The following is a 24,134-nucleotide window of genomic DNA, read 5'->3' on the forward strand; positions in this document are numbered from 1 at the left end:
GAGACTATTCAAATGTTTTACTTTTTAGATTGCTAATGAAGTGGGATTGTGTTTATATTTATTGTTTATGTGTTTTTTGAATTTTTTCCAATTTTCTATAATATTCCTTTTGTTGCAGTCGTCTTTTTCTCCAGGACAGACAACTATTTTTAGTTTCTAAGTTGTTCATTTTCTGTGCACTTAGAGGTATGATTGTCTAGAATGTCCTCACCTCGGTATCTCAGTGGCAGTTCTGTTCCCACTGTGCACATCCAATGTCAACAGCTGTCCTGGGAAAAGAGTTCCTAACCCACCTTGACAATATGACTTCTCCTTAGTCTAAGGTTACATAATATATTCCGATTACGTTTTCCCCTCCAACAGCTTCTCCAAGTTCCTTCCCACCTCTCAGTTCTCTGTCCACCCAATTTCATATTCTCTCTCAAAAACTAAAGACGGAAACAAATACACCCCAGCCTTCTCCAAAATGAAAACCAAAACAAACAAATCCCAAACCAGGAAGATTAAAACAGTGCCCAAATGAATAGAGAAAACAAACAAAATCACAGACTTTGTTTTGTGCTGACCGCCCACCCTTGGGCATGAGGCCTGCCCTCAAGTGTGGCTGATGTACTCCGTGAAACTCCATTGGTGAAAACTTATTTTTCCTTTGCAAGTGGTTAGTAACTGCAAATAACTTCTCGGTTAGGGGTGGCATCCATGTCTGACTTGACTCTGTGCTGCTACAGTCTCTGTGAGTTCATACTTGCATCCAGTCCTGCTGTGTTTGGAACACACTGCTTCCTAGGTGTCCTCCACACAGTCTGGCTCTCACAGGCTTTCTGCCTCCTCTTTTGTATATATTCTTACGTTTTAAGGGAAAGGGTTTGATAAAGATACCTCGTTTAGAACTGAGTGCTCCACAGTCCCTCATTGTTTGCGCATTGTACGGCTGTATGTCTCTGTTAATTCTCAGCCTCTCCCTCTTCTGGACCACAGAGGTGCTGTCAAGAAGTTTACAACCCATGCCATTGGATACAGCAATCACTTAGGCTTGAATCCAGTTATTCCATGTGGAAAACTGGGATGACATTTTAAAGTTCTTCAACCCTCTCCCATCTCAGTCTTCCTCTCTGCGACACTATGATCATCTGGGCTGGAAAGATGGCTCAGCAGTAAGCAGCCTGTGGTGCTCTTCCAAAGAACCTGAGTTGGGTTCACTTCACTCTCGTTAGGATGCTCACAACTGCCTATAACTCCAGCTCTGTGGTCCAGTGCCTTCTGCTGTGGGCATCTGTATACATGCACACACACATCGGCATTATTACAAACTGAATCTAAACACACACACACACACACACACATCAATTTGTCGTTCTGGGAGGGATTAAATGGTGCCATGTACATAAGAAAGCACAGAGCAGGCATTAGTTAGCAATTGGGAGCTTCTGACTAATGATTGTGACCATTAACATAATCTTCTTAGTTTACAGTTGTAAATGGTCTGTCCCTCTGCTGGGTTTATTTCATGATATCCTAGGAGGAGATTTCCCTTAGGATCTCAGGGACCTGACAGTCTATGTATTTAGTGGTTCATTTATAGAAATGTCTCCAAACATAAATGTAACAAGAAAGAAGACTTACAAATCATTTAATTGGTCATGCATTCATCTTCGCTTTGGCCATTCTTCCCCACCCAACTTCATAGAGGGCCCAGGTACACATCTTCCTTGTGGTTGCCTTATGGTTTTGCTTCCTGTTACCACAGTCTGCTTAAGCAGTCACTTAATTTTCTATATGGATTTCCATACCCACTGCGATGGCTGTTAATCCTGACTGCTAACTTCTCAGGATCTGGAAATACCCTGGGCATGTCTGTGAGGGAGTTTCTTGATAGGTTATTATTTGAGGTGAGAAGGCTTGGATTTTGGACTTCATAGAAACTAGATTAATTGACTGAGAACCAATGCCAATCATTGTTAGGAACCGCCCACGTTCCAGAACCAGCCCCCCCCCCCCCCCCCCCCCGCCTTCTTCAGAGACTCAGTACCAGCAGCCTCATGGGTCACCAGCCTCCAAATACAGCACTCACACCCTCTGAAAGCCCTGCTCCTCACACACGCCAAGACCTGATCCCTCACTCAGTCGCCCATACACAAAGGCACTCTTCCTGCAATCCTTAACATTGGTGCCAACTTGGCAGGACATCCCGGTGCGTTTGCACTCGTCCCTCAGGGGTCTAAGCTGCACTAGGATCCTATCCCATATCTTCAATCCACCTGCAATCGACTCATCTCGGCTAATCGCTGGGCAGCCAACCTCGGCAGCTATTTAAGTTTTCCCTTTGGCCAACGCAAATGCGTCCCTGGACCCGGGGTAGTGACCATTGATCGTCCAGTCCCCCTCTGGTATTCTTAGAGGTGGAGGTGCTCCCAGCCGTGGTCTATAAATCTATGGTTGATCCTCTTCTCCAACCCCTCCTTTGTCTCTTTCCCTTGGGTGAGGCTTTGTTTCTTAGCTTGGCTTTTGCCCTTTGGTTTTATTTGAAAGTTCTGGTACCGGGTGACAGTCTCCTCAGGCTTTTAGCCCCGGGCCCTGCCCAGTCGAAGGTCAATCTATTGAACAGTTTGTGTCTTCCTCCCTCAGTCCTCCTGACTCCTGGGGATGCCTTGGACTTCGGGCCTTGAACCTTCCCCTCTTCCTCACCCACAGAAAGTGTAGGCTCTCTACCTGGCACCAGACCTGAGGAGGTTCAAACTTATTTGTCTTTATACTGCAAGCAGTTGAGGGTAACGGAAAAGGATTCCACATCCCCTGTTTCTTTTTCTCTCCTCCAAGCTCTGACTGGTTTTGTCCGGTCTCCTCTGCCTCCCACGCTTTGAAAATGTCCTGTTTGAAGTTATGATTGATGGAATTGTGAGTTTATTGCAAATGGAGCCAGAGTTGTACCTAGGAGGAGGGGAGTGGGAAGCAAAGGAGAGGCTGGCTGCAGCGTGGACGCGCCCAGCACACACCTGTGCTCCCCTGCCAGGTTGCTATGAACCAAGCTGACTCTCCTGAGGTATGTACGATCTTTATTTGTGACTTTGATTCCAGATTCTAGAATCTGGTTTTCAGTGACTGCCTCCCCCTAGCCTGCTGGTCCCTGCATGTGCGCACCTATGAACTTGTCTGCTACTGCGGCCTCCTTTTCCTGTTCTCTGCCAGAAGTATCTCTCTAGTTCCCGGAGTCTGCTTCTACATTCTTGATATTAGCATCCGGGCACACCTAGCCCGGCCACTTGGGGACCTGATAGAGTGCCTCACTCCTAGGAGCATGGCAGGCAGTACCCTGGCCTGCTGTGTGGTCTCTGCACATGCATTGCGCCCCCATACCCCATAACTTTAAAAAGCAGAACTCTGCTTACTCCTTTTTCTTCCTCTCCTCTCTCCGCAACTCTCTGTCTCTCTCTCTCTCTCCTTCTCACACACTCTCTTTCTTCCCCCTGCACACCCTTTCTCTCTCTCCCCACCCACTACCTTCTTTTCCTCCAATAAAACTCCTCAGGTAAGCGGGCCTGTGTCTCTCTCCCACCCTGGGGCTCCTCGTACCCAACTTGCCCACCAAAGCCCAATCTCTCACCATATCATAAGACTTGGGGCTCCCATGACATGGGCAACTGTCTCTCCTGGCTCTGGCCTGCTACATCCACCCATATGGGTCTCTCTACTAAAGAAGCTTTCTGGTTCCCTTTTTCCCTTTTCCTCTGCGCTCTCCTGGCTGTCTCTGGCTCCAGCCTGCATTCCCATACCTTCAGCTCTCAGTACCCTCTTCCTCCACAGACCCAGATTTCATCATAACAGGTTTGCCTCGGTACAAATCAATGGCCAAAATTTGGCAAGCCTTGATTTCCAAATTCCCTCAAATCCCAACAACTGCTGCTGCACAGACAAATGATCCCCAAATATCTTATATCTAAATTTGCTCCGCTCTGCACTTGTGGGGGCCAGACATAATAAGCTAAATATGGGCAGGTCACCCAAGGAAAGGTTTTTATTTCCAATCATTATCACCTGCCAGAGTAGAACTTGACCCTCGATAAATTTAATAAGAGGCCTGAGTCTCAGCAGTTTACCCTGAAGCAATGCCTGGTAGCAGAAAAACATGACCACTGCCCAGGAACAGACCATCCAAAGGAAATGCCTAACATTCTAACCACTGTAAATAGGATCACCTGCCAGCACACCTCACTAGGACACCCCTAGACAAATGCCAGCCAATCAGAGGTCCTGAACCTCAGAGACTCTGACATTTACTACTATAAAAACCCAATTCTAATTGAGCTCGGGGCTCTCCGGTTATTCCAATACCTTGAACATGTGAAGAGACCAAGTTGGCAAACTTGATTAAAATAAAGGCTCTTTGTTTTTACATACAGGACTTGGTCTTCTTGTTGGCTTTTGAGGGGACTTCGTGGATTTGGGCATAACACACTTTCCCTACTTTCCACTCTTAAGATTCTCTTCTATCTCTACAATTTCTTTGTGCTCTGCTCTCAAAACAAAACAAAAACAGAAACAACAATAAAAAAAAAAAACTCTTAAGATTATACTGTAAACTCTATCTCAGGATTTGTATATTCCTTGAGCACGGTTTAAAATCTTTAAAATTTGTAAAAAATTTGGCTTTAAACTTATAACAAAAGACATAATTAAAATCTATATACAGATAATCTTAATTTGTTCCAACATACTATATGTGATTCAATTCTTATTTAGGATATATTTGTGCTTGTATATGTGTGTAACTTGGATTCAACTCTCACTATAAAATAGATCTACAAGGAAAACAGATGTTTTTAAATAGCAACCATGTGGCTCTCCTCTAATTGGCCAATAACCTCATCAAGATGTAAGTAGCCACATGGCTGGTAGCCATTTTTACTAAGATTAAAGAGTATATGCTATGTGCCTTAACCACCATCTTTAGATGGCCATGTGGCATAGAGCAACAATTATAGACCTTCTCAGTCCTAAGGATCTGTTTATTACTGTGTCTCTTTTTAGGCTAAGGAAGCAACAATAAGTCTCCAAAATATTTTGGATTAGTATGGATTTTTGTATGATAATAAAAATTTAAGATATATTTGCTATAACACACTATATATGTGGTTCAACTCTGGCTTTGTATTTACTATATATGGAAGATAAAAACTTGAGGTTATAAAAGTCTACTCAGATTAACAAAAGCTAATTTAAGATAGCTACTTATGTCTTTGCTAACTGTTCAACACCAAGCTGATGGAAAATTTAGATACATAACAGCATATGTTTGGTAAATAAAGTATGTTTGATCACCAAGACTTAAAATTTCCTAAGGTCTACTCAGGTTCACAGTAATATTTGTCTAGCTTCTTTGTCTTTGCTTACCCTAAGCTTTAGACATTTGGATAGACTAAGCCATACCAAAAACAAAACAAAACAAAAAAATTAAAATTAAAGTTAAAAAAAAAAACTTGCAGGATTTTTATAATGGTGTACTATAAAAAAAATCAGTAAACTTGCCAGTCTCCCTATGGAATGTATCTAGATCAAAAGTTTTATTTTGATATGAAAATAGCTTCAATTCAAAAATTGTTATTTTTAAGGCTTGAACTTAACAGGGATAAGGCTACAAACATCCTAATCTTTTAAAAACTGCTAACATTTAAACTGTTAAGGACAATTAATATATGCAAGTTAATGGCCAGTTACCATATAAATGATCAAATTCTTAATGTCTTCAGACATACTTGTAGTCATGCTAAGTGAGAATGTAACAATTACAGGGAAGGAGATTTATTTAGCCTCCTGTATGTAACTAGAAACAAAGTTTTTAAGTTTAGATTAACTTAATAGAGAGATGGTTTTCAAACTCTTCAGAGATCTGCTGAATGTGGCATTTAAAATGTTTAATTTTAAAAGAGGGAGGGACTCTTTCCACAATAGACATACCAGCTCATTGCAACACTCCTAATCTCCTCCAAAGAAGATGATGGGGCAGAGAAGAAATCCACTAGGAGCTTGCTTTAAATGTGGCAAGGCCAGCCACTGGGTAAAAAAAATGTTTTTTACTTCAACCACTGCTAGGATCTTGTCCAAACTGTAGACAAGCAGAATACTGGGGAGTCGATTGCTCCACTTTGCTTAGACAAGATAGGACAGTCACTCAAGTTCCTACTCTGCAGGAAAAGTCTGAGTCTGGCAGCTGCAGACTGATGCTGCCCTGGGAACTCTGCCTACAAGGACCATGGGGGACCTCAGTGTGATTGCCCATGTAGCCAGTGAGCCTCTGACAGTTTTAGTCGATTCAGAAAATCGACTTGCTTGGTCTGGATGTTCTGCTTACTCAGGTGATATTTATCCTTCTTAGATCTCTTCACATGTAAACTGTGAGCCTTAGGCCCCAATTACCTAGAGCTATTACTAGATCTAGACACAGTTTGCCTTGCTACCAGACTCTAAAAAGACAGGAAGTCATAAAACAGTTTTCAATGTAAATTTTTACTCTTCTGTCATTCAAAGGAACTCACATTACAATGGCTTCTCTCAGTAGTCAATCACCTGTGTCACATGGTAAACGATTGGATAGAAAAAAGTGTAAATTTCATGTAAGGTCTGAGGATACAAAAGCTTAAGTTGTGAGGGTTGAGAAAAATGTTTAAGATATATAAATAAAAGTTATAAAGGTCTAAGAAGGCGTCTTAAGGTGTGTAAGTGCAATTTGTAAAGATATAAGAAAGTGATTTAAGATATATGTAAAAATGAAAAATATTTCAAATTCTTTTCTCTCTCTTTATTGCTATATTAAAACTTCAAAACTTCAAAAGAATTTTAACATTAACCAATAGGGTTTAATAAGTTATTATTAGTCTAGTTCTGGCCAACATTGACTATTATTATCATAGTTACAAGCTCAAGGTTTTAAATTTGGTTGTCTTCTAAGTATAGACTTAAAAGTACGTCTTGTTCTTCTAAAAATATCTACCTTATCTTATGTGCCCAGTGTTATGGAACTGTTATTGGCTTCTCCTGCCACTTGGGTACCCTGTCCAGGTAAGTGACAAGCTCCACCCACTCCCTTCCTTCCACAGAGGCAAGCCCTACCTCCTCCAGCCTGGCAAGCCCCACCCACTCCCCTCCTTCCTCAGAGGCAAACCCCACCTCCTCCAGCCTGTGCTCTCTCTTCCAGTCCCTCTTCTGAAGAGGTGGCTGCTGCCTCTCTGTCTCTCCCCCACCTCTTTTCCTCCTCTATACTTCCCTCCCCCTCTCTCTTTCTCTTTCTCTTTCTCTTTCTATCTTCCTCTCTCTCCCTTCCCCTTCCCTTCCATAACCCACTAAATAAACTCTATACCCAAACTCTCTCTGCATGGTGTACCTCTGTCTGTCTTTCACCCTTGGCAGTCTCTCGTCAAGGGGGACCAAGGAGGTCCGCTGTGGGCTGTGGTCTCCTACACACCGCTGTCCCACTAGGGACACCTGCCACTGTAAAGAACAACACCCAGTGTTTTGGATAGAGGGAAGAGTGTTCATGCTTTTTTTTTTTAAATATTTATTTATTTATTATGTATACAATATTCTGTCTGTGTGTATGCCTGCAGGCCAGAGAAGGCACCAGACCCCATTACAGATGGTTGTGAGCCACCATGTGGTTGCTGGGAATTGAACTCAGGACCTTTGGAAGAGCAGGCAATGCTCTTAACCTCTGAGCCATCTCTCCAGCCCCGAGTGTTCATGCTTTTAACTTTTGGGTTCCCAACATTCTCCTGTGACTCAGCAGCATGAATCTAATGCCTGTTATACTATGTGGATTTCAATACTGATTACAAACAATGGTAATGCTAACATACCTAAAATGTCTCTTTCTGTAAACAAAAAAATCTTGTAAACTTCAGGGAGTTGGCTTGAATCTACCTCTCAAAGGTCAAATGGACACCAGATAAGTAGAGTCAATCAACAACCTGTTCCCCATTTGTCAATTCTGCCTATTCCTGAGGGTGGGATTTCTCTCTCTCTCTCTCTCCTGGTCCAGGGACTCCCTATCTCCAACTACTGGGACCAAGGGCCTAAAAGTTTCAAATGTACAAAATGTACATCCTGGATGAAGTTTTTCTCTTAAGCTTTTTAACTTTACCTTCTCTATCTGGTCTATCAGTACCAACAGATTTCATATCAACTGCAGACTGCCCCAGCACCAGCTCCAGGTTTTCCCTCAAAATCTGTATCCTGGACAGTTTTAAAGTGGCCAGCCCCAGGTGATACAGCCTCAGAGTTGCCACCTGCACATTCCTAGCTCCAGAAGCCCCCACAGAGCCTGCTCAGCAAGTGAAACAGCCTGCTCTCCCAGGACAGAAAGCTAGGAAGCTTCCTTGGGTCCCCAAAGATAACAACACCCCCAGAGAGCAGTAAGCAGTTCAGAGAGCACTGTGCCCCCAATTCCTGCCTCCCCATCTCTTATTTTCTCCTCTTTTATAATAAGCAAAAGGAAGGAATATTAGGAACTACCCAGCAACCCAGTTGAAGGAGCTGATACGTGCGATGTAAAAGTGTTGTGACCCACCAAGTGTCATATAGAAACTTCATTTAGAGCCATACACTTCTGTTCTAAAACCTTTTTGGGAACTGTAAAATTAAGCATGACTACCAATTTGGTAATTGACTTCCAAGTAAAAATGTAAGGGCAATGGAGCCTTATAAATATTTGAAAACATAACTGGATATTTAGACCACTGGTCCTGGTTGACTAAGAATGGAGAATTACTTGGGATTTACTGTTCATTGAAGAGATCCAGATCTAAAAATAATCATTACCTCTTCAGAACTAAGTGAGCTCCTCTTACCAGGGAACTAACAGAAAGCACCAGGCCCCTCTTCCTCTCCTTCCTTTGCGATTTCCCTTTAAAACAACTGGGCTGCGACTGAAGTCTCTGGAGAAAAGATTCTTGCCTCTTGAATTCAAGAGATTCTCAGCGAATTGCAAAGTGAATCCATTTACATGGAAAAGGACTTTCACAAAGTCTTGACTCTTAAAACGGGGCAAATATGTAACAAGTGGGGGGTACTAACCCCTGAACATACTTTCTTTCCAGCCATTTAATTTCAGAAACCTTGAGAAAGCTGTTGATGACAAATAATTTACATAGAAATTTAGTCAAAATATGTCGACATGGATACAGCAGTTTCAAAAAAGAAATGTAACTGCAAGTAGTAAAGAATCTCGTGTCTCCTGGGAACGAAGCAACGAGATGAAAATGCTATGGGATTATTTTAACTCCGGTGTTTTAATACACATTTTATCCCTCAAGTCAAATTCTTTCACTGTAATGACACAGTATCTCATAAAAAAGTAACAGCTTTACACATAGAGGGGACATATCTGACCCTGAGTTTTATAAGGGATGATTGTGATTTAGGGTTTGCAATGTTGGAAATTGTTTTCTAGAGGGGAAAAAAAAAGCAGTAAAGTTGGTTGCCTTGACAACATGGAAGGGTTTTGTCAAGAAATCCATGGCAATGCAGGACCTCTGATATGTCAACATGGCAAACGATTTACCAAATTAGGTTAAAAGAAAACTAATTCCATGGTAAGGCAGTGTTACCTGACCTATGAAATACTAGTTCTCAGTTTTTATCCTGAGCCTTGTTAGACAAGACGCAAACTATGGGAAGCCAAGATGGGGAGGAGAAGGGGAATGAAATGTGTTTTACTCCAGCCTGTCCCGTCTCTGTACACTGTACAGCTACAAGACACCCAGGGTCTTCCGCACTTTCTCTGAATGTTGTTGTGCTGAGAAAAAGATGTCTTGCCCTGATTCTGTTGGTTTTTCCAGCAGTCTCCCTTTCAAAGCTTCTCCCCAAGGAATATCACTTTTGCCTATTGCATATTTGTAAATAAGGAGCATAAATAAGGATTACTACTCCAAAACTGGTTTTGAGTCACATAGGGAAAAGCTTGTTAAGATCCAGTCCAATTACTGTGGCATGGCCAAGGACAAATTTATCTGTGAAGCACCCACCAAGCCTCTGATGGAAAGCCTGTTATCGAAAAGACAGGTTGTTGAAACAGCTTGCTTCCTTCCTCAGCAAGTGTCTCTTTGTAACACTGTTCAAAGTCCACAGCTCTGATTCTCTGCTCTAATAAATCACTATAAAGCAATTTTGAATGAGATTTGCCTGTCATAAAATGATATTTCTTTCTTTTAAAAAATAAGTCAGAGTTATGTTCTTCTTTGGCTTAACATGCTGTATGGGTTTTGTTTCCAACATAGCTTCGTAATGTGATTCATCTGATATAATCAGAGATGGTCCTCAGGGAAGGAGGCATTCTGTGTAACAGGGATGTCCTTTGCTTTCTTAGCTCTTGGCTTTGCAACTGCAGAATTGGGACCAGAGGGTACATAACAGGAGTCAAAGAACTGAATCTGTAGTAACTGAGTTGAAAACCACTTGGGCAAGCTTCTGTAAGTTCAGACAGCATCTGTCTCCAGTCAGTGACAGCTCTGAATGTGCCAGCCAAGGCAGCAAAGAAGATGTACTGATGGCCATGAAGTCTAAGAGCAAAAATTTCAAGTATCACATGTTCTTCCTCCTGGATCATTGCTAGGGTGCCCGATGGATGAGTCTATGGTTTCCTCTCAAGGCTAACGCTACTCGTTGACTTGCTCATCTGATGGTGGTGTCGACAACTCCTCAAGCCTCTGGCCACACAGAGGGAGCTTGTGGGTGAGTAGAACATTGGTGGAAGTCTTGCAATGACAGTGAATACACAATGGCAGCGCTGACTCATGGACTCCATCCGAGTGGAAAAGCAGGAGCATTACTGTTCAAGCTTGTCATAGGCAGCTTTGGTTCACTCCTGCTGATCAAATTTAGTGTGCGTTCATGGTAAGAACTGGGGCCTGATTTGATGACGTGTTGATCATGACAATCACTTCGGGCTAAGCAGTGGTTACACCCTTTAGACCTGTTGTATGTTGATTACAGAATGTCATAGTTCAATCTCCCCTTATGAAATCCCAGTTCCTTATGGACTATTCATTGCCATGAAGCAGGGCTGTTTTATTCATTGATAACCTGACTGTTAGTGTAAATGGTCCATGAGATTCAGTCACTTTCTACAAACATGGTATTTTTTTCTTAGCCAACTTCTGTAGGGCTGTCTTTCTGCATCGTCTTGTCCCTAGGTCACCGTACTCAATCAGCATACTTCTTATTGGGATTTTCTTCATTAAACTCTTTCTTTCTTGAGACATAGAAGCAGTTGAATATTGAGGCCTTTATCGCCAAAATTATCCTACAAATTTCTTTCCAGTTAGAATTTACTGCTGGAATTATAAGAATTTTCCTGTAGGTCTGTAATTATTTCTTATGCCATTATCTAATCTGTTTCAAGATATCACCATCAATTGAGTCTTTCTAATGTCTTTTTGTTTTTGTTTTTGAGATTATAATATACACAACTTTCTATCTTCCCGTTTCTACATCCAAAGCCTCTCATATACTCCTCCTTGCACTTTTAAAGTTATGGCCTCTTTTTCCTTGCTATTACATGCATGCATACACATACATGTTCCTAAATATAGCCAGCTCCATCTGTGTAGTGTTACCTGTATGCATGTTTTCAGGGCTGACCATTTGGTATTACATAACCAACTGTTGTGCTCTTTCCTGGGGAAGACTATTTTTCCTATTGTCAGCATTTCTTAGTTACTCATAGTTCTTTGTGGAGGGTTGATGTCTCTTGGGGATTTTCCTTGTCCTCTTTGGCATGTCTATATTGTCATTCTCCTTCAGTTCATGTTTAAGCAATCACATTAGTGCGACTTTATGGGAATAGCTTCGGGTATATGTCTTTATACCCAAAGATAAATATAGCTCACCACTCATCAAAGAAACGTTTCTTTGCAACAGATGGAGGTCACTATAGAAAACCACAATCAATCAAAAAGAAGAGTGTGGAATCTAGTCAACTCACTTTAAAACTTCCTACCTCCATTCCCACCACACCAGAATGCAAATTCTCTAAGGTCAGAGAAGTTGTGTCTCACTCATTCCTATAATCTCAGGGGAAGCTGTGTGGACCTGCCCACATTTCAGAACCAGATGAGCCCCCGGCCTGCCTCTAGCAAATGGCACACAGGAGATTCTCAGTAAATGCTTGCTGTTTCATGAAGTGGGATTATCGGAACTTAACTGGGCATTCCTTGCTTACTATGTTCTTTCAGACAAAGACGCCTGATTGCCATCTTATATACGAATACAGCCCAGTAGATGCTCTCTAGTCTTTCAAGCCTTTTCTCACACTTAGAAGACCCAGCTTCCAAACTTAGCTATATTTGTATAGAAAAAGTATTTTTCAGCTACAACTTTATATTGAAGTAGTCTAATACTTATAAAAACTCCATTCTAAAAATAAAATATTGGTGTTTTTCTTTTCTTTTCCTTCCTTCCTTTTCTCCTCTTTCTTTCCGTTTTTCCTTCCTCCCTTTTCTCTTCTTTCATTTATTTATTTTTTTACAACTAGCTTGCTAAGACCATAAATCTCAGCTATCTCCTCAGTGCCAAGTAAAAATGTAAAAATGGCTTCTAACCCATCCAGACTCCTTTTTGAGGGTCATGGAACTTTTCTAAATGTGTCAACTCCACAGTAGCTGTCAAGAAGCACTTGAATTGGCTTTGCCTTGGCCAATAACTATCAGCTTACAACTTAGTAGAGAAGGAATAGAGTCTGGACCCAGACCTGGTTTTCTGTAGGAGACCTTGTTCTTGTTAACTGCCCACAGACACATTCTCCCTTTTATATTTTCCCCTCTTTCCCCTCCTTTTTTCCCCTTTCCTAACTTCAATTCTTTTAGTCCTACCTTCTTTTTCTGGTTTCTTTCTTGTGTGTTTGTTTTTGTTTTTCGAGACAGGGTTTCTCTGTAGCTTTGGAGCCTATTCTAGAACTAGCTCTTGTAGACCAGGCTGGCCTCGAACTCACAGAGATCCACCTGCCTCTGCCTCCCGAGTGCTGGGATTAAAGACATGAGCTACCACTGCCCGGCGAGTCCTATCTTTTTTTATTTTCTTTTTAATGCAGGGAAGGAAGGTGCTTGTGTTTCTCATCATGGTTTACCCTTAAGAGCAATGAGAAATATTAAACATTAACTACAATCAATTAAAGGCAGAGTTGTGAGATCTAGTTCCAATGGCTATGTCTACAAAACACTCCCACACTCAGGGATCAGTGAACATTGTAGAAGATGGGTTAGAAAGACTCTAAGAGCCAGAGGAAGATCAAGGAGTTTGCTTTGAGATAAATGTCTCCTAGTAAAATGGGAAGCTATACATATAAGTTCTCACCAGCATGACCATGCAGAGCTGAAATGAACAAAGATGATTCCAATGGACATGCCAAACTGGATTGGAAAAGTCCTTGGGGCCTCAACCCTGCAGAAAGAACTACAGGCAACCGAGTAAAACTAAGAGGTGGTCCTCCCCAGCAAAGAGCACACCAATTGGTTGTCCAGTGCCAAATGGTCAGCCCTGAAAATATTATATATATACACACACATATATAATATTTATACATATACATATATATTTATATGTATAATATACACATATATACGTACCATTATATGGACTCAATCTGTTGTTTCCTTATAATGTTGTACACACATACATGTATAGATACATATATGTATATACATATAAATGTACATGTAACAATTAATAAAAAAGTCTATAAATTTAAGGAGAATGGGGAGGGGTATATGGTAGAGTTTAGAAGGGGAAAGGAAAGGCAAAATGTTATAATTAAAATAAAATTTCAATAATAACAAGCAAAAATATTATGCTGTTGTGCAGGCTGTTTTTATCAACAATATCAATCCGTCTTCCTGTTTAACATTTTGTCTCATAGAATTTGATGCACTGTGAGCACAACTCCATGCATACCTATCTTGTTCTTCTCAATATTTAAAACATTCCTTTCTTTTTAGGTAGGTGAATTCTTCACTTTTCATGGAATAGGTTTTAACTTGGAAGAAACATTAATGATATGACTTTTCTATCTCCTCTTTTAACATACTGAGAAACTGAGGCACAGCTCAGGGGGGTTAAGTATTAGCAGCAGAATAAGAAGCTGGAGTTCTGAGGCCTGGACCAGTACTCATTTCTTTACCAATTTTCCCCGTGACTTCACTGGGAACTGAGCTTAGGGCCCGATTCCACATGTGCTAGGTGAGCCGTCTACCTCTGAGATACATGTCCTGCCATGTTTTACTGTTTAATTTGACACGGCGTCTCATTAAGCAGCTGCAGCAGGCCTTGCACTTTTGATATTCCTGCTTCAGTCATTTGAGTAGCTGCTACGGCAGGTCCTGCCATCAGGCCTGGCTTCAGCTGCTGTCTGAACTATTCTTTCTTAACTAGTGATATTCCTTAGTGATTTAAGGATATTTATCATTCTTCGGGTATTATAAAATGGAAGGGAAAATCCCCCCTCTCTTTTGAGGAAGGTCATCATAACAAAGCTCTTGGTGCTGCAGATAATCATGTTCTGCCTGTGTGTCATGTTTCATCCATAGCAAGCTCCAGGAGAATAAAACAGGAACAACTCACTTCCTCAATTCTTTTTTTCTTTAAATTAATTAATTAATTATTTTTGAGACATAGTTTCTCTGTGTAATTCTGGCTATCCTGGAACTCACATTGTAGACCAGGCTGGCCTTGAACTCACTGAGATCTGCCCACCTCCCACCTCTGCCTCAGGAACTCTGGGATTAAAGGTGTGTGCCACCAATGCCTGTCATTCCGTCACTTCTTAATTAACGAGAAGGGGGGAATCCTAGGACTGGATTGTTTGCCCTCTTTCCACTTCCTGCCTTTTTATTTCCACATGTTTTAAATTCTGCTATCCCATGCCTTTCACAAGGGCAGGCTGTGTTCTGTTGGTGACAGACTAACTGGTGAACACTTCTGTGGGAAATAACAAGCCTGGAAAGACTGGACTATATGTGAAATATCTGGGTGAAAGCCTAGAGAAAGGAATTGCCTGGCGATACTCTGCAGAAATCTAGGAGACTTGGAGGGCGCTGGCTTGTGAGAAAATCATTTCCTTTGGAACAATAAATTTAGTCTTGTACTTTAATGATACTGTACTATAGTACTGATAAGTGTACAGTGGGGTTGGAGACCATCAATTGAGGTACAGCATTTGAAGGGGTCCTTCTTGGGCTGGGTGTGGTGACTCACGCCTGTAATTCTAATATGTCATTCTGGCCTACGTAACAAGACCCCGTCTCAAAGAAGTGAGGGCTGGAGTTTGTAGTTTCAGGGTGGGTCACCTCACCTACTGTCTACAAAGTCCCAGGGTTGACCCTTCATATTGTAAAATAAAGTAATAATAGCAATAGTAATAAAATAGAAATGAAAGGTTTTTTTTCCTAGTCTTTTCAGAGGAAAAGAATCAGTCCAAATTTTCATATGAAGACAAGACATTAGAATAATATATTAAAAAATTATCCCTATAACTACAAGACAAAATATTTAACTAGAGCAGTGGTTCTCAACCCGTGGGATGTGACTCCTTTGTGGTGAACAAGTCTTTAACATGAGTCACCTGAGACCATCAGAGAACACAGATATTTACATTATAGCAGTAGCAAAACTACAATTGTGAAGTAGCAACAAAAATAATTTTATGACTGGGAGTCATTACAGCATGAGAAATTGTATTAAAGGGGTTACAGCATTAGGAAGGTTGGGCACCACTGAATGAGAGGAAAATTTAAATATGAAAATAATTTAAAATTCAATCAAAAAGTGATGTCTTAGGAAAATATTTATTTGCACCTATGTATATGTGCATGCCTGCACACTTTCTAATTTGATTCCCTCATGCTTCTGTCATCATTGAAAGACTGAGTCCCTCACAGTCCATGTTTCAAAGAAAAAACTAGGACATATAATGTATAAAAGAATCTCATATTTATACCATTTGTCTTTATTAAATTAATAATAAATGTTCTTTTTTTTTTCCTTTTTGGTTTTTAAGGACAGGGTTTCACTGTAGCTATTGAGCCTGTCCTGGAACTAGCTCTTGTAGACCAGGCTGGCCTTGGACACACAGAGATCCGCCTGCCTCTCCCTCCAGAGGGCTGGGATTAAAGGCATGAGCCATCACTGTCCTGCTAATAATAGATATTCTTAAGGGTAAATATTTGTCTGGTTGTAGATTTCAGTAGCAAAGCTAATACAGAGCTAAGTGACTATTCCCATGACTAGAATAATAATAGACAGTAACAGTTTCCCCGAAAAGTGACATTAGTTTTCAGTGAAAGAAACAGCTAATTTAATATATAGATATGCTTAGTAATAAAAAAGAACTGAATATTTGTTTAGTAGTCATTTATTTAGTCAGTGAGTGGTAACTTATTCAAAACTAGTTTGTGACAACCTCTGTCAAATCCTTCTCAGCTTCCTGATTCTGGTCCTGAGAGTCTGGGGTGCCCAGTGGTTAAGTGATACCATCTATATTTGCATGAAGAACAAAGGAGAAAGAGATAGCCAGTTTGCTCCATGGTTATAGTTGTTCTTTTATATTCCTTTGACTAGGATAGTTTACTAGATTATGCTTTTGGCTGTCAGCTTGATTTGGGCTCCCTTTCCCAATTCCCTCTGGAGCACATTATAGTCTCATATCCTTTCCCATTCTTCTCCACCTATGCAGGGAGTGTGGGGTTGCTTTGTCTTTCCTGTTGCTAAACCTTCCTGGCACAAGGTAGATTCTTAGCATATAGTATGTTGAGCAAATGCATGAGTTGGGCATCATTGAGTTCCTCCTGGAATGACTATACAGGCATGATTTACTGGTAGTGTCATTTCAAACCTGCCTAGAAGAAGGGCTATATATATGCATGGAAATTTCAGAAATAAAAAAGAATTTACTAGCCTTCAGAAAATAATATTTCTGTTGTTGACAAACTGTTCTACAATATCGATTCTAGATGACTATGTAATTATTTGACTGACTAGTGTTTCATTTAAAGACATGAAGAAACAAATTCATGTGACTAGACCCAACTATTGACTAGAATGAGCTGCAAGGTACCCGTGTTTTCTATCTCATACTTTACAGAAGACGTGTAGCCAATGTCATGGATTCACACTGTAATATTATTTTAACTGAAATATCAATTGCAGTTATGGAGGTATCTGTGTGTTAAGGCAATATAACCAATAAAAACCCTCAATTTAATGGAAAAGTTAATGCTTCTATCAAGTTGAAAGATTAAAGAAGTATCTTTGTATTGTTTAGTAGGTTGCTTATTGCTTCCTGATTGTGACAACAGATACCAGCCAACCAACTAGACAGCCCATTTGTGTGATTGGCACAGTGGAGGGTGCTCATTGTATCCTGTCATTGACAGCCAGCCAAAAAGACACCCCATTTCTGTGAATGGCACAGTGGGGAAGAAAGAGGAGTAGTGTCTGACGTAATCATCAATCGCCAGTGAACAAGTTGTGAAAAATGTATCTGGCGTTGGGACAACAGAAGCTGGAAAACAGTGTTCTGAGCCCCTTAGGCTTCCTGTCAGGGTGTTAGAGTGATATCTGAAACTAAGTGCAAATCAACAGTAGAATGTGTGTGTATTGTGAATTAAGGTCATTGCAAGAAAGACAGAGAAAATTCTGTCTGCACTGTGTACTAGGACAGAGATAGATGTTCATGAACTATAACTTTTTAGGTGAAGAAATAGAATAACAAGTTTCCAAACCCGAGCTCAGTTGACAAGAGAACAACTTAATCTGCTGAATGCTTTCTTATCCTGTGATTTCAAGATTTTTGAGTAAAACTGAGAACTAAAAAGGACGAGAAAAGGAACTTTGTAAACTCCAGAATGAGGCTCTAATGTCCCCAACACGAAAACTCTTGCTGGCCATCAAGGGAGAACCCTGAAGAAGGCCACCAGAGGTAGGACCAACCTTTGGTAAACCCGACAGGGTAGCTCCCTTGGTTGTTATTGTGGCACTTAGTAAAGAAGTGTGTCTAAGGCTGTCCCAGGAACGGAGAAATGGCGTTAGTTGCTGATAGCAAGGAGGAAAGAACACACGACAGACTGACAAGCTCAGAAAACCTTTAAAAAGACTGAGAAAAGCACAGTGAAGAAAAAGTAAATTTTTGAATTATTGCACCCAGGGTTTGGCTGTGTACATAATGATGTAATTGAACTCTGCTGGGACAGTGAGTCTGGGTAAAGGGTTTCTTCTAGGCTGAAGGAGAAATATTCTAGAAAAAAAATGTTTTTAGAAAGATTTCTTTTAAAACATTTCAATCAGAAATAATTTAGGAAAAATTGAAGAAATTCTGTCACTCAGCCTTTTAAGGAGAACATCTTCCTATGTTGCTAGGGTAGCATTCATCCATTGATCCTTTGGCCTTAGCTTCTTGTGCCTCCATACCCAGAAAAGCAAATGTTATGGTTCTTAAAGAGAACCCAAGAGCTAGGTGACCATCATGTACCATGCAGCGAGTATAAAGATATTTGCATTGTGTGGTACTGAGTTTGATATGATGACCCTTTTCTTCCTATTTAAAATGGGATCCGCATATTTACTCAAAACACGCTTAATGTGGGTTGAATTAGTTAAATGAGATAAAAAGTAAGTAGACACATTCTATATTTGGTCATGTGGTTCATATTCACATATATTTCAGGGCAGAACAGAAGTCATCATTAGTACTTGCTGTCTCTGAGAACCTGCTTTATGTCAGCACCTGGTTTCTCATTCAGGGAGATTCAGTTTGGAATCCCAAACTTTAGCTTCAGAATGGAAGTTTAGTTTATGCTTCTTAATCAGCAGTGTGTACATTTCCAGATTTCACTAGCTCATCACTGTGCTTTATTTGTGACTTTTTTTTTCTTTCCTGGGCTCTGAGAGTTTCTTCTGGCCCTAAGTAAGCTAGTTAATGGGACTCTTATTGATTGTCATAAAAATAGCTGAGCTACTGACTTAAAGATGATGAGGATTTGCGTTCCCTGGAATGAACCCTTCATTTTATTTTGACTTTAAAGATTTTCTTCTACAAACATTAGACTCCCTTGATGACTTTGCTAACTGTAGTTTTTGGTGTAGTAACGACAATCAATGAGGTAAGGATTTACTGGTATCTCTAGAGACAGTCAAGGCCAAGCTCCATCAGCCTATGAAGAATGCCATTTTCTTTGGAGAAATCATCTCGTCTAACCACAGACCACTTCCATTCACTGATGGTAGAGATCCAGAATCATTAGCTAAATTAATTGTTTAATGTACTTGGTATTTAGAATGCTGGAAAGTGTAATGTAATTACTGAGTTGGATGTACTTTAAATATATTCTCACCAAACGTTATGCATGGCATTCTTTATGAATACTCAAAAATGGCCAAAAGAATATGCAGTTGAACTGCCATCTCATCAAAACAAACCATCTACAACAGCTTAAAATTCTTTTTACTTGTTGTTTTGAACCACCTCACAATCTAAAACAATGCTGAAGGAATGTCTCCTGTAGTCCTTGGCCGTGTTTCATATAGAGATAGGAGAATGAGAATTTAAAATACTTCTTCCCATAGGTTTTGAATGTCCTAGAAGGACGGAGAGGATGTACTCATGTCTCATGTCTAGGAATCCTGCCTTACATAGGCACTGAATATTCCCATCCTCCTTCCAGTCCACAGCTGTGCAGAGGTGGTGCATGTGTGGGGGGACTTCAAGATCACATGAGGGGCAAGAAATGCCAAGAACTTAAAGCAGATTACAGTAGCAACATTCCATTCCCATCTAATCCCACCTCTGTAGTCATAAAGAATGTGGTTCCAGTCAAGCCAGGTGCTGTGATATACAAAATTTAATATGTGAAATATTACCCAAAATAATCACATTGTTAGGTTGATAACTAGTATTCAAGTTTAATGACTTATATAAAACACATCTGTGGGCTACCAAGGAGCTGCATCTCTGTTAGAAGCTAACTCTTCCTGTACACATTATGCTATCAAATACGAAGGATATTTAAACAATGTCTTTTGTCAATACTTACGGTAAAAGAAATGTTCCCCTTTTTTGTAGAGAAATTGTGTTACTTCACTAATAAGCGCACAGGTTCCTGTTGAGTTGATCAACGCATTTTTGTATGGATATACCCAGATGTATTTTCTTATTCTGGTTAATGTTAATCCTGAGGTTGCTTGAGAAAAACCAGTTCTGCCTTTTGGGCCAAATTAAAGCAAGCTTCATTAAAATACTAAATACTCAACAACATGGAATTTGGTCAGAACCACTCCCTGAAAATATCCCAGCTGAGTGGCTCCAAAATATGTATTGTAGGGGTTTTTATAGACAAAACTCATAGGCCACTGTACTTTCCCATGAGGTTTTGTTGTTATTTTCCAACTACAAATAGGTTAGTTGTAAGTTCCTGATCAAGACATATTAAGAAAGGTTCTAAGTCATATTTAAAGAGTTCTTTTGTTAGAATAGGTTTTGAGTTCTTTTCCATTACTATGTTTAATATGCTATGCTCCCTCTATAAATGTGTGTGTATGTGTGTGTGTGTGTGTGTGTATGTGTTGGGAGGCTTAATATAAAAGAGACAACTTGAGTATATTATTTTTATAGATTCTTGATTTCAAACTCAGATATTATGCTTGATTAAATTGCAATGAAAATTTTGTGTGGGTAGAGGATGGGAAAGGGGCAAGGAAGGCTGCAGATGCTGTGAAACAATTTATCATTCTTAGAGGACAAGAAAAGAAAGTCAAAGATTCACAAGCACATCATCCAGCTCCTTCAGTACAGTTTCTGCTTAGCAGATAGAACGAGAGTGTAGAGTCCCCATCATGTCATACTTCTGCAATGATTGCTCTGGGGCCCAGAGAATCAGAGAATCACCTTTTGGTATTTGGGTCATCTCAAGTTAAAAAAAAAAAATACATCTCCCTAAAGGTGATTTGTACATAGTTTTGAGATCTATACACCATTTACAAATTTAAAAAAATCAAGTCTACTGCAAAATTAGGGCATGTTACTCTCTAATTTAAAGAATAAATGAAGAATTACAGTGGTTACATGGCTAGCCCCCCATTAGACGCTGAGTGGAAAATCCTTGTTTGCGTTCATCTCTTCTCATTCTGGAACTCATCACATTTATTTCCATGCATTGCTCTTTCTATCTGTGTTAGCTCTGCATTTAATTCAAATAGAAAATCAGTCCTGGGCCAATTCATTATTTAAATTGCAGTCCCCAAAGTCCCTTTGGATATAGAGGCATCTATATACATAGATATGTTTTATATATGTGTGTGTGTGTGTGTGCATGTGCATTTGTGTGTGTGTGTGTGTGTGCAAGCTGCAGTTAGGCAAAAGATGAATAAGTTAAATGGCAAATTCCAGGGCTTGAGGATGAATGAACGCAGCACATCACCCTTACACGAGCCCTTGACAAGTGTTCTCTTGGAGACTGTTAACTTTATTCTTGGCTCACAGTCTTACTACCATGTTCTATGAAAGAATTACCACAGATGAAGACTGTGAAGATAAATCCTACAGTTTAAAAATATCCTTCTATTTCTCTTGCAACTTGATAAACCATATAAAAAATAGTGGCTTTCTTTGTACCCCCTCTAGTGATTCATTTAACATCTGACCAAGTGCTAAAAGAAATTATACATAATCTAGGCCATGTCTTATAGAATAAATCATTTTCTTATTATCTAATAGTCAGCTTTTAAAAAGTCAAGTGAGTTTATGTTATTTCGTGGATTTTATCATCTAACTTTGGATACTGACCTCAAAAGATCAAAATTTTCAAGCTTCTCATCAATTACATTGAATTCTAATTGTATTTTTCATTTATACACAGTTAAATATTTCTCTGTGAATTTATGTACCTGTACACCATTATAAGATATAGAAGTCACATAATATAAAACAGAATAAACTGATTTACCTGCAGACATGGCTACATTTTGCCCATTGAGTCCACTATAGGACAAGCATCCCCCATAAACATTAGCATGTTGGCAGAGGAAGCCAGGTTGAAAGCAAGCTGCTCTGCATGGTCCCTCTCTCCTCCCTGTTCTGCCCACGGCCCACACTGTACCTTCCGAAGAGGCTTGAGCTTGGTCTCCATTATGAAGTCATACTTGCAGAGCTCACAGCATCGAGTGTCTGAGCTCTTGATCCACTGGTGGAGACAGGACTGGTGGACAAAGCGCAAGGTTCCCGTGCAGCGACAGGGTGTGATGAGTGGGCTCTCCTCATCTCCTTCGCAGTGACAGATCCTGGGGAGGGACGCAGCACAAAACATGAGTTCTCCCGGAGGACACTGCTCCCCCACGGAGCACTGCCTTGCCTATCTCGGGTTGTATTAGAAACTGTAACCTACAATGTATAACTCATGGGCTTTTGACTCTAGCTTTGGTGGTAGAACCAAACCTGTGATCAATACCCATTTACTTTCACATGATAACTGTTGGACTCTAGGCATGTAAGAGGGTGTATGAGACATTTGTACACCAGAAACACATTCATTTCATTTGGACAGCAGAGCCATTTCAAGAACAATTTTTGGGGGCATTAGTCTGTTTAAAAGGTCTATGGTGTTTTATATATAAAGGTCATGGCTTAGAAGGATCCCAATGAAGCTGGCTGTGGTGGCGCACACTTTAATCCCAGCACTAGGAAGGCAGAGGCAGGGGACCTCTTCAAGTTTGAGACTGGCCTGGTTTATAAAGCAAGTCCAGGACAGCCAGAAATATGTAATAAGACATTGGAGAAAGGGATAGAGAGATAGAGATAGAGAGGAGAGAGAGAGAAACTGAAGAAGACACAATGCAAAGAATGTTATAGTTTGATGATGTCACTGTTATTTTGATGCCACAATTAAAGGGTCACATTGTATAATTTACAAGTTTGAGATATTACTACTATGAAAAATTTTGAAAACCTCTAAAGTGAAATAAAATTATAAGGTTGATATTGAAAGTTGAGTCTGAATGTATCACCAAGAAAATCTTTGGTTAGGTCACAATGAACTGTCGATAATTATCATCATATAACCCCCCCCAAATTCCTGCTCCCCTAAAATTCTAGTGCTGTAAATCCTGTTTTTGAAAATGTTAACATTTCTAACTATAAATTTAGAGTTCTATTAATTTCTGGATTAAAGTGAATCCTAGTTACATAGGTACAGTCGTTTAAGTTTACATTACTCTCATTTTTATATTTTAGAAAGTTTTCTCCTTGAATGAGACAGACCTTTTATTATGCTAAGAAGTGAATTAAAAACTTGGCCCTTGGCAGGAGAGATGGCTCACCAAAGAAAGTCCTTGCCCTCTAGGACTTCAATTGGAAATCCCAGGACCCATGCAGAGCTGGGGTAATAGTGAGCCTGTAACCCCAGCTAGGGCAAGATGGGAAAGTAGAGAAAAGGACATCCTAGGAAGTGTGTGGGGCAGCTGTGGCCAACAGTTAAGGTGCCCTGTGTCAAAGCAGGTAAAGGTGAGGACTGAGGTCTTCTGACATCCACATGTGATGGAGGAAAGTCATTGGTTAATTAATAAAGAAACTGCTTGGCCTGATAGGTTAGAACATAGGTGGGTGGAGTAAACAGAACAGAATGCTGGGAGGAAGAGAGGAAGTAAGGTAAGATGCCTCAGGCAGACGCCATGCCTCTCCTCTCCAGGGCAGACGCGATGAAGCTCCGACCCAGGATGGACATAGACTAGAATCTTCCTGGTAAGTCACCACCTTGTGGTGCTACACACATTAATAGAAATGGGCCAAGCAGTGTTTATATGAATACAGTTTGTGTGTTGTTATTTTGGGGCATAAGCTAGCCAGGAGGCTGGGAGCCGGGTGGCAAGAACGCAGCCCGCAGCTCCCACTACACACATGTATACTGCACCCATGTGCCTGAACTCGCACACATGAATATGCATGCATACCATGTACCTGAATCATATACATAGAACAGAAAAAGTTCTTAGACCTTCAATAATTTTATAATTCACCCCACTGTTGAGAGCAGTTAATAAACTTCAATAGAAATGTTGGTATGTAGTTATTCAAAATACAAACAGTGACTATAATATTTGAAGACCTTTTA

At 40.3% G+C, this 24,134-nt stretch overlaps 1 protein-coding gene across 6 annotated transcripts in view; it reads right to left on the reverse strand.

The window, feature by feature from the left end:
- Positions 1-24,134, reverse strand: part of Marchf1 (membrane associated ring-CH-type finger 1) — an 824,174-nt gene that overhangs the window by 33,334 nt on the left and 766,706 nt on the right. For all 6 annotated transcript variants that reach the window (XM_057752265.1, XM_057752263.1, XM_057752266.1 and 3 more), the window contains one exon: positions 22,128-22,308. In XM_057752265.1, the coding sequence (XP_057608248.1) occupies positions 22,128-22,308 (181 nt within the window). The remainder of the gene's footprint in view (positions 1-22,127; positions 22,309-24,134) is intronic.

This window comes from Chionomys nivalis, chromosome 20 (assembly GCF_950005125.1).
Source record: "Chionomys nivalis chromosome 20, mChiNiv1.1, whole genome shotgun sequence".
Lineage (NCBI taxonomy): Eukaryota > Metazoa > Chordata > Mammalia > Rodentia > Cricetidae > Chionomys > Chionomys nivalis.